This window comes from Tachyglossus aculeatus, chromosome 3, assembly GCF_015852505.1.
Source record: "Tachyglossus aculeatus isolate mTacAcu1 chromosome 3, mTacAcu1.pri, whole genome shotgun sequence".
Lineage (NCBI taxonomy): Eukaryota > Metazoa > Chordata > Mammalia > Monotremata > Tachyglossidae > Tachyglossus > Tachyglossus aculeatus.
This window is the reverse complement of record NC_052068.1, coordinates 85,892,339-85,907,054: the sequence shown is the minus strand read 5'-3', so window position 1 is coordinate 85,907,054 and position 14,716 is coordinate 85,892,339. Positions and strand designations below refer to the sequence as shown.

Below are 14,716 nucleotides of genomic sequence, written 5' to 3'. Positions count from 1 at the left end.
TTCCAGCAACCCAGCTTTCTAATTAAAAGACAGTAGGGAAAAAAAAAACCCAGCTGATTTCTATTCCCAGGAATATAGGGCAGACCTGAAAATTCACCACTCTTAATTATCCACTAGTAAGTTCCCTGCATTAAGAGCTGTAACCATCATATACACTTCAAATCTTGCTACCTGGTACAATGGCCCTCTCCTGGCTTGCAGTAGCCTTCCCTACTGTCCACAGGGACCTAAGCCACTTTGAATTTTCTGATGTTTCGAAGCAGTATGGCAAAGTGGATAGAGCACAAGATGGGGAGTCAGAAGATTGTGGGTTCTAATCCTATCTCTAACACTTTGCTGTGTGAACTTGTGCAAGTCACTTCACTTCTCTGTGCCTCAGTTTCCTCATCTCTAAAATGGGGATTAAGACTGTGAGCCTTATGTGGGGCAGGGACTGTGTCCAACCCAATTAGCTTGTATCCACCCCAGCACTTAATACAGTGCCTGGCAAACACTAAGCGTTTAACATATACCAGGATTAATAATAGTAATAATATCCATGCCATCACTTCCTTCCATTATTGCAGAAAAGGGGATGATCATTATTCTAACCCACAACATACTTAGCCCAGGACTTTTTTTTTTAAATGATTTTTTTAAGTGCTCACTATGTGCCAGGCACTGTACTAAGCACTGGGGTAGATACAAGTTAATCAGGTGGGACACAGACCATGTCACACTTGGGGCTCACGGTCTCAATCCCCATTTTACAGATGAGGTAACTGAAGTACAGAGAAGTGAAGTGACTTGGCCAAAGTCAAACAGCAGACAAGTGGCAAAGTCAGGAACAGAACCAGGTCCTTTTGACTTCCAGACCTGTGCTCTAACCACTAAGCCATGCTGCACCCCCGGAAAACATAACCCAGGACAGTCTTCCCACTTGCCAAAAATCACATTTTTAATTGCTTTGGGTGAGTGGTGATTGGCAAGGCTGTTTGCAGGGAGAACTGAGCTTTAAGCCAATGAACTAGGGTTTCTCCAGGCCAGCCACAATCCAAACCAATTAGGGCTTCAGAGAAAAGAGTCAACCCCCTGAATTACATGCAGCAACAGACCAGGGTACATAAGCGCTTGTTAAGATGCCAGTTCATCGGTGAATGTGGTTTGAAATGCTGGAAGCTTACTAGGAAAAAAAATCTTTAAGTATCTTTTTTACGATACGCCTGATCACTCCACCACACATCTCGGCAACAGGAGAAGATGTAGCTGGGGTCAGTGTGAAAGTTGGCATCTTTCAAGAGGGTAATAATAGTTTATGAGCCAATGAATACATTTTAAGAAGGGCATTATAAACCCATTGACTCGAGTTCAGAAGTTTGAGTTTGATCGTTCTTCTTGGGGCTTAAAGCCCCACTGACCTGGGCAAATTAAAGAGGGCAGCATTAACATTCAGCAGGACAAGGACATCTTAGAAAGCTGAGTTTCGGTCCCAGTGAAATGTAGGAGAGAGGCACTGATCATTCTTCATGTTTGACCTCATCTCAGTATACTTCTTTTGGAGTCAATTCTCAAGAACTCATAATGGTGGTGGGCGTCACTTCAGTGAGGGCCAGTCCAGATAATTGAAATCACAAATACTGCAAAACCCTGAATTGCTTCCGACTTTACAACCTTTTCTCTGAGCTCCTAGTATGTAGTAGAAATTGTTGGCTTGAATTTCACCTTCTTTCTCTGCTTCATGCACACCCAGCAGGTGAAGATGCTCACCTGCAGTGAGAAGCCGAGTGGCCTGCTGAAAAGAGCACAGCCTGGGAGTGTTTCACTCCTAGCTCTGCCACTTGCCTGCTGGGGATTCAAATCTGCTCTACCTCCCCATTAGACTGTGGACTCCATGTGGGACAAGAACTGGGTCCAACATAATTATCTTGTATCTAGTCCAATGAGCACCCTGTAAGCACTTAAAAATTATTATTATTTTTAAAGAGTCTATCTACTTCCTAGAGGAGAAAAGCAGCATGGCCTAGTGGATAGAGTATGGTCTTAGAAGCCAGAAGGACCTGGATTGTAATCCTGGCTCTGCCACTTGTCTGCTGTGTGACCTTGGGCAAATCACTTCTCTGTGCCTCAGTTACCTCATCTGTAAAATGGGGATTAAGACTGTGAGGCCCACGTGGGACAGGGTCTGTGTACAAGCTGACTTGCTTGTGACCACTCCAGTGTTTAGTAAAATGCCTGGCACATAGCAAGCACTTAAATACCACAATTATTATTAAAGCAAGGAGCCTGGGTAAACAGCAAACTCTTAATCCTGCATAATGGACACGCAAAAATATCGGAGAATATTTCCTTTTAGAAAATGAAAGTGATGGCATTTACTGACCACTCCCCGGGTACAATACACTGTACTAAGCACTTGGAAAGTACACATCAAGCAAGTGACCCACATCTTGCCCAAGGGGAACTTATACACTAATGGGGGGGGGAGGGAGATAGAAACATAAAAGCATTTATGAACAGATAAAACAAACAGTGGAAAATACAAACAAAAAACTGTGTGTACACTAAGTGCTGCAGATGGGTATAGCTAAGTAGAAAAGTAGTTTATATAACTTGAGATGCTGGGGATGAACTGGAAGGATGTATTAGAAGAAATAGTTAATCTTACACTCTGATGTATCAATGATGACCTATTTGTGGGGAGCCAAAGTAGAAACACATTTGGATACTTAGCTTGGGGGAAGATCCTCTGACAATCTACTTACCCACAGTGTACGGTTAGTTTCAAGCTCGTATCAGGGGTTTATATAGCATGTTATTTTGATGATGTACAAATAAAGACAATATGGCACTGTTTTACTATTTTTGACTTTCTGCATTATAGCTGGGACTGTTTGCCATTAGCGGCAACCATGCATCATCCAGACATATGGAAGCCACGTTATCAATAAACCCAAAAGTCTTCTGATGCAAGAGATATTTCCTTAAGTGAAAGCAATTTGTTCAAGGGTAACAGAGGTTGTTTGGATCCTACGCCATAGAAGGTGAGGTATAAGCTTTTGTCTTAAGGAATACAAAGTCACCTTACCTGCTACACTTCAACTCGACCTTCTAAGGAAGTGAGGTGGTGACAAACTTATAGAGGGCATTTAAGGCAAGTGACAGCTAGTCTTCCTAACTGGGGGGCGGAGGGGACAGGCAGAAGAGCAGAGATCTGATTTTTGAGATATCAATACGTTCTAATTTCACCTTACTTTTATCCACCCCAAAATTGGTCACCTTTTCAATCAATCAATGGTTTTTAACAAAGGCTTACTTTGTGTAGGGTACTACACTAAGCACTTGGGAGAGTAGAATGAAGTAGGTAGACAGGATCCCTGCCCTCACAAAGCTTATAACCTGCTGGGGGAGACAGACAATAAAATATATTACAACAGAGTATATGCACATAAGTGCTGTGGGACTGAGGGTGGGAAGAGTAGTAAAGTACATAGATGGTTTGATACCCCACTTTTCATTTAAATTGAACACTTTCCCAACTCATCCTTCAACTCAACTGAGACCGGGAAGCAACGTGGTGTAGTGGTTACAGCATGGGCCTGATAGAAGGTCATGGGTTCTAATCCTGACTCTGCACTTGTCCGCTGTGTGGCCTTGGGCAAGTCACTTAACTGAGGCACAGAGAAGTTGCCTCATCTGTAAAATGGGGATTAAGACTGTGAGTCCCATGAGGGACAGGGACTGTTCACTCCAATTTGCTCGTATCCACCCCAGTGATTAGCACAATGCCTGGCATATAGTAAGCACTTAGATACCATAATTTTTTTTTATTTATTTTTCTACCAGTAGCCACTTCCAAAGACAAGTTTAGGTCAATTGTGTTCTAAAATCTCTCAGGGGATAAAGAGAATTTCAGAGCCTAGGCACAATAAACTGCTCTTCTCCCACAGACTCCACACCCCCAGAAACAATTCCTTGTGGATCAGAGGGAGAACAATCAAATTTATTGAGAGCGTACTGTGTGCAGGGCATTGTACTAAGCACTTGGAAGAGTGGAATATAATGGAATTGGTAGACATATTCCCTGCTCACGGAACAGAGAGGGAAATGTAGGAAGTGCTCAGTCCTGAAAAGGTGTACATAACTTTTTCCACAGACATCTCCACCTCCCTCTTCAAAACACACCCACTGTGTGCCCAGCACAATACTTGGCACTTGCACACCAAGGTCACAACAAATGATGGCATTAAGAGCTCACTGGGTGCCAAGGACTCCTCTAAGTGCTGGGGTGGACACAAAAAAGTGAGATCACACTCAGTGTCTGTCCCATATGGGACTTACAGTCTAAAGAGTGAGGACAGCAGGTTTCCCATTTCCATTTTAGCAGTGAGGAAACTGAGGCCTCAAAGGTGTTAAAATAACTTGTCAAAGGTCATTCAGCAGGCAGTGGCAAAACTGGGATGAAAACCTCTAGACTGTAAACTTGTTGTGGGCAGGAAATATGTCTAACAACTCTGTTGTAGTGTACTCTCCCAAGAGATTAGTACAGTGTTCTGCACACAATAAGCACTCAAATATCACAGATGCTAAGTAAGACTCTCATCTCCATGTGAGCCCCATGCAGGACAGGGACTGTGTGCAACCTGACTTCTGAGTGTCTAGAACAGTGTCTGGCACACCAGAAGTGCTTAAATACCATAAAAAACTCAGTCCCTGAAAATAAACTCACGTCCCCTGCACTCATACAACCTAATAAATCAATAGCATTTACTGAGCACTTGTTCTATGTTAGACTGTTTGGAAGTGCCAAAGCAGCAATAACGGTGGGGAAGTGGGGGAAAGAGGATAGTGAGATGAGAGATTAATCAGGGAAGGCCCCCTGAAGGACAGGTGACTCAGAAGGGCAGAACAATGATGGGGTAGATGAGAGGAGAGAGGGAATTCCACGCAGGAGGAAGGTCATGAGCAAGAGGTCGGCAGCAACGGGGATGCGAATGAAGCACAGTGAGTAAATTGGCTTGTGAGAATCAATGTGTGCAGTCTGGGGTGAAGTGAGAGAGGAGCGAGAATAAGCAGGATGGAAAGAGTTGATTGAGTGCTTTAAACTCAATGGCCCAGAGTTTCTCCTTGACGAGGGAAGGATGGGCAACCACTGGAAGATTTTGAGGAGCTCAAAGCCATGGTTCTGTCAGTCATTGTAATGTGCTAAAAAAAAAAAATGCACCTTACTTATGTCTAGGCCCATCTAGCCATGTCTCTGGAACAGCTGCCATCATAAAAGCTGCTTTCAACACTTCCCCCACAGACTTTTCCAAAGTCTATACACAGCTTCACTTAGATTGTCTCTGAAATTCATGTACTGAATAACTGTTTCCGTCATCCATAATGCATTAATGTTTATGTCATGAAGCTGTGTTTACTACATTGGGGATTTAAATAAATACAAGTTAGTTTAATAGTACACTGCAATGAAAAGCAAACTTCTTCCACAGGAAACTACAAAGTACATAAATATTACCAAGTGCCAGGCATGTGTTTAGAAACACAAATGTATTCCCAATCTCGACGCTTTACTAGCAAGGGAGATGCCACCTCCAATTTTCATACGACACAAGTTTAGCCTTGAGCATTCACAAAGCACAGTTTTGCTTCAGATTGTAAGTAGCACATCCTGTCCAGAACTCACTAAAACTTTTAATTCAGCTTTTTTGTTGCGTGACTCCTTAGCCAGTCCTCATCAGAGAAACAGAAAAAAAGTTACTCCACAACCACGTCCCCGGGTACATTCTCTGCTCTATTAACCTGGGGCAACTACATCAGAAACACAAAAGTGCAAATCAATCAATCATATTTATTGAGCGCTTACTGTGTGCAGAGCACTGTACTAAGCACTTGGGAAGTACAAGTTGGCAAAAGGGAAATTCCTAAACTTGATTGAGACCCTTTAAGGTCTGGGAGCTCTGCAGTCAACAACAAGCAGGCAAATGCTACAATCCATCAATCGTATTAATCCATCAAGCACTTACTGTGCAAACCACTGCACTAAGCATTCAGAAGAGTGCAATGTAGTAGACACAAGTCACAATAACTGTTTTGTTACCATTTCAACTGAATAAAGGGTGCTGGTGGAGGAAGAGGGGAGAAGTGCTTATAGTTAATAAAACACCTGTACTAGGCTGTGATTGTTTTAATCTAAACCCTTACCATATTAGAAGATGTGAAATTTTAATTGGGGGCTTCTCTGAAACACCCTGGTTTAGGCGGATTCTTCAAATTCCTAAAAAGTGTCAGCAAAGTCTCCAAAGGATGGGATGCTCCCGTTAAAAAATAATAATTCCTGTTTACCACCCTGGCACTGGCTTTCCCAGGGAGACAGCAGGGGTCAGCGAAACAGGCATGAGGAAGTACTTCTCCAGGGACCCCATTTTGGGGGCTGGGTGTGAGGAATCCTAAGAGTATTTTCCTGGAAATCTAGGCAGAACCCCAAGCCACCCCCAACTGCAACCGCCCCCTCTTCCCCCAAGAGTTTGCACCAGCTCAAAGGGAACTCTTCTTGGTTTTTCCTCGCTTCCCACCGGGAACCACCAGGAGATGCAGTCTCCCCCTTTCTTTCCCTCCCAAGCCAGTTTCCTGAAAAGGAGGTGGAGGAGCAGGAGCAGCAGCAGCAGCACGGGTCGCACAGGGTGGAGATCGCCAGCTAGCCAACTGGGATCCCGAAAAGGGGTGAACCCGGACCCGCCTCCTCGGCAGGGACTGGCCACTCCTTGTGTCCCCTGCCCCCAAACCCATAATAATAATAATGGCATTTGTTAAGCGCTTACTATGTGCAAAGCACTGTTCTAAGCGCTGGGGAGGTTACAAGGTGATCAGGTTGTCCCACAGGGGGCTCACAGTTTTAATCCCCATTTTACAGATGAGGTAACTGAGGCACAGAAAAGTTAAATGACTAGCACAAAGTCACACAGCCAACAGTTGGCGGACTCTGGATTTGAACGCATGACCTCTGACTCCAAAGCCCGTGCTCTTTCCACTGAGCCACAATGCTTCTCCAACCCATCACACACAAACACTCCCCTTCTCCTCCCCCAAACCCCCCCAAACACTTGGAATTCCAAAACACCGGTGAAAAACCAAATCAGACTCCCCTCTCCGCACCGGCCCAGCTTGCTCTCTTTCCATTTTTCTGAAGCTAAACTCCCCAAAACACACACACACACGTGTCACTTTCTCTTCCCACCTCTATTATCTGCCCCTCCCTTTTAATATCTCGTTCGCCCTCTGCTCTCTACCCTACAGGGAAGCCCTCTGTTCCCTCTCCAGGGAAGCAGCCTGGCCTAATAACTAGAGCCCAAAAGGTCATGGGTTCTAATCCCGCCTCTGCCACTTGCCTGCTGTGTGACCTTGGCCAAGTCACTTGTCTATGCCTCAGTTCCCTCACCTGTAAAATGAGGATTAGGAGTGTGAGCCACATGGGGGACAGGGACTGCGACCAACCTGATTTGCTTGGATCCACCCCAGCGCTTGGTACAATGCCTGCCACAAAGTAAGCGCTTAACAAATACCACACTTATTATTATTACACTGGCCTGCCTGCAAGGTGGGGGAAGACGGAGGGGCGGGGGAACCCAGGAGGGCCCAGTCCTGTCTTTTCATTCATTCAATCGCATTTATTGAGCGCTTACTGTGTGCAGAGCACTGTACTAAGCGCTTGGGAAGTACAAGTTGGCAACATAGAGAGACGGTCCCTACCCAACAGTGGGCTCACTGTCTTCAGCAGCTGCAGTGCACCAGGGGAGGGGAGAAGCAGGAAAGAGAACTGGGCCTCAACAGCGGGGTGAGGGGCGGTCAGTCCTGTCCCCCGTGGAACAGTCCAGTGCTCTGCACACAGTAAGCGCTCAATAAGTACGACTGAATGAATGAGATCGCCAAGGAGGGCGTGCAGGAGGAGGAGGAGGATGATGGCCAGTGCTTAGAACAGAGCTTTGCACCTAGTCGGTGCTTAATAAATGCCATCATTATAAGAGGGGGATGGCCAGTGTTTAGAACAGTGCTTTACACTTAGTAAATGCCATCATTATAAGAGGGGGATAATAATAATGATGACATTTATTAAGCGTTTACAATGTGCAAAGCACTGGGGATGGCAGGAGGGGGGGGAGGGAAAGCTGCAGGGGCAGAGAGGGAGAAGGGGGTCACCAGATAGGAACCCCAGGGGGCACTTGGCGGATTTTGGGGGGGTCCGAAGGGAGAGGCCGGGGACGAGGACCGGACAACAAAACTTTCTCCCGCAGGCCAAAGTTGGGGAGTGGAGGAGCCTCAATCAATCAATCAATCGTATTTGAGCGCTTACTATGTGCAGAGCACTGTACTAAGCGCTTGGGAAGTACAAATTGGCAACACATAGAGACAGTCCCTACCCAACAGTGGGCTCACAGTCTGAAAGGGGGAGACAGAGAACAGAACCAAACATACCAACAAAATAAAATAAAGAGGATAGAAATGTACAAGTAAAATAAATAAATCCCCGCCGACCCCCCGCAACCTCGTCCTCCTTCTCGGGGGGGGGGGGGGGGGGGGGTCAGAGGCCAGTGGCAGCCCTGCCAGGCCTCCCAAAGCGCTGGACCGGGGGATGGGGGAGACGCTCTCCCACCCCCTACGGGGGATGGGGGAGCCGCCCCACGGGTCTCACCTGACTGTAGAGCTCTCCCAACGACATGATCCCGGCGTCCACGCAGGTGTCCCCGCCTTTAGTCCTGCCCTGGGCGTCCTGCCCGCTCACACCACCGCCCGCGCCATCTTCCAGCGTTGGCAAAGAGTTTTCTTCTTGGGGGTTGGGGTTTTCTCCCCTTCTCCCCTGCCCCTCGCCAACCGGCTCCGGCCCAGACGGCCGCTCCTGCGGCTCGACCTTTAGTCCGGCCGTGGAGTTGGAGAGCTGGCAGGGGGAGGAGGAGGAGGAGGAGGAAGAAGAGGAGGAGGAAGAGGAGGAGGGGCAGGAGGCGGGCACAGGCTGGAGCCGCTCCCCGCTCAGGTATGGGGAGGTGCGGGAGGAGGCGTCCAGTCCACTCCCCCGCAGCTGCCAGCTCTTTCCCACTCCTGCTGGGGCTGGACTCCTTCCTTCACTCACTCAATCGCATTTATTGAGCGCTTACTGTGTGCAGAGCACTGGACTAAGCGCTTGGGAAGTACAATCAATCAATCAATCGTAGTTATTGAGCGCTTACTGTGTGCAGAGCACTGGACTAAGAGATTGGGAAGTCTAATCAATCAATCGTATTGAGCGCTTACTGTGCGCAGAGCACTGTCCTCAGCGCTTGGGAAGGACAAGTCGGCAACAATCAATCAATCAGTCGTAGTTATTGAGCGCTTACTGTGTGCAGAGCACTGTACTAAGAGCTTGGGAAGTACAATCAATCAATCAATCGTAGTTATTGAGTGCTTACTGTGTTCAGAGCACTGTCCTAAGCGCTTGGGAAGTACAATCAATCAATCGTATTTATTGAGCGCTTACTGTGTGCAGAGCACTGTCCTAAGCGCTTGGGAAGGGCAAGTCGGCAACAATCAATCAATCAATCGTAGTTATTGAGCGCTTACTGTGTGTAGAGCACTGGACTAAGCGCTTGGGAAGTACAATCAATCAATCAATCGTATTTATTGAGCGCTTACTGTGTGCAGAGCACTGTACTAAGAGCTTGGGAAGTACAATCAATCAATCGTATTTATTGAGCGCTTACTGTGTGCAGAGCACTGTACTAAGCGCTTGGGAAGTACAGGTTGGCAACCTATAGAGACGGTCCCTCCCCAACAGCGGGCTCACAGTCTAGAAGGGGGAGACAGAGAACAAAACCAAACATACTAACAAAATAAAATAAATAGAATAGATATGTACAAGTAAAATAGAGTAATAAATATGTACAAACATCTATACATATATACAGGTGCTGTGGGGAAGGGAAGGAGGTAAGACGGGGGGGTGGAGAGGGGGACGAGGGTCCCTACCCAATAACGGGCTCACAGTCTAGAATTTATTGAGCGCTGACTGTGTGCAGAGCACTGGACTAAGCGCTGGGGAAGGAAGTCTTTTAGACTGTGAGCCCACTGTTGGGTAGGGACTGTGTACACGTTGCCAACTTGTACTTCCCAAGCGCTTAGTACAGTGCTCTGCACACAGTAAGCGCTCAATAAATACGATTGATTGATTGATTGACAATCGGCAACAGAGGGAGACGGCCCCTACCCAACAACGGGCTCACAGTCTAGAAGGGGGAGACAGACAACAAAACGTGTAGACAGGTGTCAATACCGTCAGAATAAATAGAATTATAGCTCTATACACCATCATCATCATCATCAATCGTATTTATTGAGCGCTTACTGTGTGCAGAGCACTGTACTAAGCGCTTGGGAAGTACAAATTGGCAACCTGTAGAGACAGTCCCTACCCAACAGTGGGCTCACAGTCTAACAGGGGGAGACAGAGAACAAAACCAAACATACCAACAAAATAAAATAAATAGAATAGATATGTACAAGTAAAATAAATAGAGTAATAAATATGTATATACATATATACAGGTGCTGTGGGGAAGGGAAGGACAAGTGCTGTAGGAAGGGGGTAGGGCAGAGGGAGGCGATGGGGAGGAGAGGAGAAGGGGGAGCTCAGCCTGGGAAGGCCTCCTGGAGGAGGTGAGCTCTCAGCAGGGCTTTGAAGGGAGGAAGAGAGCTAGCTTGGCGGATGGGCAGAGGGAGGGCATTAATGTGGCTCAGTGGAAAGAGGCCGGGCTTTGGAGGCAGAGGTCGTGGGTTCAAATCCCGCTCCGCTACTTAATAATAATGATGGCATTTGTTAAGCGCTTACTAGGTGCAAAGCACTGTTCTAAGCGCTGGGGGAGATATAAGGTGATCAGGTTGTCCCACGAAGGTCTTACAGTCTTAATCCCCCTTTTACAGATGAGGGAACTGAGGTCCAGAGAAGTGAAGTGACTTGCCCAAAGTCACACAGCTGACAAGTGGCGGAGGCGGGATTAGAACCCATGACCTCTGGCTCCCAAGCCTGTGCTCTTTCCACCGAGCCACGCTACTTGTCAGCTGTGTGACTTTGATGATGATGATGATGAAGTGACTCGCCCAATCGTATTTATTGAGCACTTACTGTGTGGAGAGCACTGTACTAAGCGCTTGGGAAGTACAAGTTGGCAACATATAGAGACAGTCCCTACCCAACAGTGGGCTCACAGTCTAAAAGGGGGAGACAGAGAACAAAACCAAACATACTAACAAAATAAAATAAATAGAATAGATATGTACAAGTAAAATAAATAGAGTAATAAATATGTACAAACATATATACATATCTACAGGTGCTGTGGGGAAGGGAAGGAGGTAAAATGGGGGGGGGGATGGAGAGGGGACTTCACTTCTCTGTGCCTCAGTTACCTCATCTGTAAAACGGGGATGAAGACTGTGAGCCCCACGTGGAACCACGTGATTACCTTGTAGCCCCCCCCGGCGCTTAGAACAGTACTTGGCACATAGTAAGCGCTTAACAAATACCACCATTATTATTATTATTTTTAAAATGGGGATGAAGACTGTGAGCCCCACGTGGGACCACCTGATTACCTTGTATCGACCCCAGCGCTTAGAACAGTGCTTGGCACATAGTAAGCGCTTAACAAAATACCACCATTATTATTGTTATTAAAATGGGGATGAAGACTGTGAGCCCCACGTGGGACCACCTAATGACCTTGTATCTACCCCAGCTCTTAGATCAGTGCTTGGCACATAGTAAGCGCTTAACAAATACCACCATTATTATTATTATTATTATTATTATTATTATTATTAAAATGGGGATGAAGACTGTGAGCCCCACGTGTTACCACCTGATTACCTTGTATCGACCCCAGCGCTTAGAACAGTGCTTGGCACATAGTAAGCACTTAACAAATACCACCATTATTATTATTATTATTAAAATGGGGACGAAGACTGTGAGCCCCACGTGGGACCACCTAATGACCTTGTATCTACCCCAGCGCTTACAGCAGTGCTTGGCACATAGTAAGTACTTAACAAATACCCCCATTATTAGTGTTATTAAAATGGGGATGAAGACTGTGAGCCCCACGTGTTACCACCTGATTACCTTGTATCTACCCCAGTGCTTGGCACATAGTAAGTGCTTAACAAATACCACCATTATTATTATTATTGTTATTAAAATGGGGACGAAGACTGTGAGCCCCACGTGGGACCACCTAATGACCTTGTATCTACCCCAGCGCTTAGAACGGTGCTTGGCACATAGTAAGCGCTTAACAAATACCACCATTATAATTGTTATTAAAATGGGGATGAAGATTGTGAGCCCCACGTGTTACCACCTGCTTACCTTGTATCGACCGCAATGCTTGGCACACAGTAAGCGCTTAACAAATTCCCAAACGCTTAGTCCAGTGCTCTGCACACAGTAAGCGCTCAATAAATACGATTGAGTGAATGAACAAATACCAACATTAGTATGCGCTTAGTCCAGTGCTCTGCACACAGTAAGCGCTCAATAAATACGATGGAGTGAATAAACAAATACCAACATTATTAAGCGCTTAGTCCAGTGCTCTGCACACAGTAAGCGCTCAATAAATACGATGGAGTGAATGAACAAATACCAACATTAGTAAGCGCTTAGTCCAGTGCTCTGCACACAGTAAGCGCTCAATAAATACGATGGAATGAATGAATTCCAGGCCAGGGGAAGGCCAGGGGAGAACGAGGTACAGTGAGGAGGTTGGGGGCAGAGGAGGGGAGTGGCCCTCGTCGCCCCCAGCCCGTGCCCACCTTTCCCTCCGGATTGGTCCTCGTGCCACCCTTGGTAGCCAGACTGGTCCTCGTGCCCACCTTGGTAGCCACGTGGCATGACAGGCTCCCCATTTTACAGGTGAGGTAACTGAGGCACAGAGAAGTGAAGTGACTGGCCCAATGTCACACAGCTGACAAGTAACGGAGCCGGGATTAGAGATCTTACCTCCTTCCCTTCCCCACAGCACCTGTATAGATGTATATATGTTTGTACATATTTATTACTCTATTTTACTTATACATATCTATTCTATTTATTTTATTTTGTTAGTATGTTTGGTTTTGTTCTCCGTCTCCCCCTTCCAGACTGTGAGCCCACTGTTGGGTAGGGGCTGTCTCTCTATGTTGCCAACTTGTACTTCCCAAGCGCTTAGTCCAGTGCTCTGCACACAGTAAGCGCTCAATAAATATGATTGATTGATTGATTGGTCCTCGTGCCCACCTTGGAAGCAGCCACGTGGCATGACAGGCTCCCCATTTTACAGGTGAGGTAACTGAGGCACAGAGAAGTGAAGTGACTGGCCCAACGTCACACAGCTGACAAGTAACGGAGCCGGGATTAGAACCCAGGTCCTCTGACTCTTCCCCGTCTTACCTCCTTCCCTTCCCCACATAACCTGTATATATGTTTGTACATATTTATTACTCCATTTATTTATTTATTTTACTTGTACATATCTATTCTATTTATTTTATTTTGTTACTATGTTTGGTTTTGTTCTATGTCTCCCCCTTCTAGACTGTGAGCCCGCTGTTGGGTAGGGACTGTCTCTATGTGTTGCCAACTTGTACTTCCCAAGCGCTTAGTACAGTGCTCTGCACACAGTAAGCGCTCAATAAATAGGATTGATTGATTGTACTTCCCAAGCGCTTAGTACAGTGCTCTGCACACAGTAAGCGCTCAATAAATACGATTGATTGATTGATTGTGCGGTGGCGGGCAGAGACACGGGCCTGAAGCTTCCACCCAGGTGCGGGTAATAATCACCACGGTGCTTGTTCAATCCACTGACGATCGAGCTGGACGGGGAAAAAAGCAGGATTCATTCATTCAGTCGTATTTATTGAGCGCCTACTGTGTGCAGAGCACTGGACTAAGCGCTTGGGAAGTCCACGTTGGCAGCAGATAGAGACGGTCCCTACCCAACAGCAGGCTCACAGTCTAGAAGGGGGAGACACACAACACAGCAAAACATATTAACAAAATAAAATAAATAGAATAAATATGCACAAACAAAATGAATAGAGTAATAAATTCATACAAAGGATAGAACATCAGCTCTTTTTATTGATGGCATTTTATTAAGTGCTTACTATGTGCAAAGCCCTGTTCTAAGCGCTGGGGAGGTTACAATAATAACAATAATAATAATGACATTTTATTAAGCGCTTACTATGTGCAAAGCACTGTTCTAAACGCTGGGTAGATTTCGATAATAATAATGGCATTTTATTAAGCGCTTACTATGTGCAAAGCACTGTTCTAAGCGCTGGGGAGGTTACAATGATGATAATAATGGCATTTTATTAAGCCCTTACTATGTGCAAAGCACTGTTCTAAGCCTTGGGGAGGTTACAATAATAATAATAATGGCATTTTATTAAGCCCTTACTATGTGCAAAATACTGTTCTAAGCGCTGGGGAGGTTACAATAATAATAATAATGATAATGGCATTTTATTAAGCGATTACTATGTGCAAAGCACTGTTCTAAGCGCTGGGGAGGTTTCGATAATAATAATAATGGCATTTTATTAAGCGCTTACTATGTGCAAAGCACTGTTCTAAGCGCTGGGGAGGTTACAATGATAATAATAATGGCATTTTATTAAGCCCTTACTATGTGCAAAGCACTGTTCTAAGCGCTGGGGAGGTTAC

General features: G+C 45.9%; 1 protein-coding gene across 1 annotated transcript in view; it reads right to left on the bottom strand.

Moving 5' to 3' along the window:
- Window positions 1–8,900, bottom strand: part of MYO5B (myosin VB) — a 382,924-nt gene extending 374,024 nt beyond the window's left edge. The window contains exon 1 of the mRNA XM_038743484.1: window positions 8,666–8,900. Coding sequence (XP_038599412.1) covers window positions 8,666–8,692 — 27 coding nt within the window. The 5' untranslated portion in view covers window positions 8,693–8,900. The remainder of the gene's footprint in view (window positions 1–8,665) is intronic.
- Between the last annotated feature and the right edge of the window lie 5,816 nt (window positions 8,901–14,716).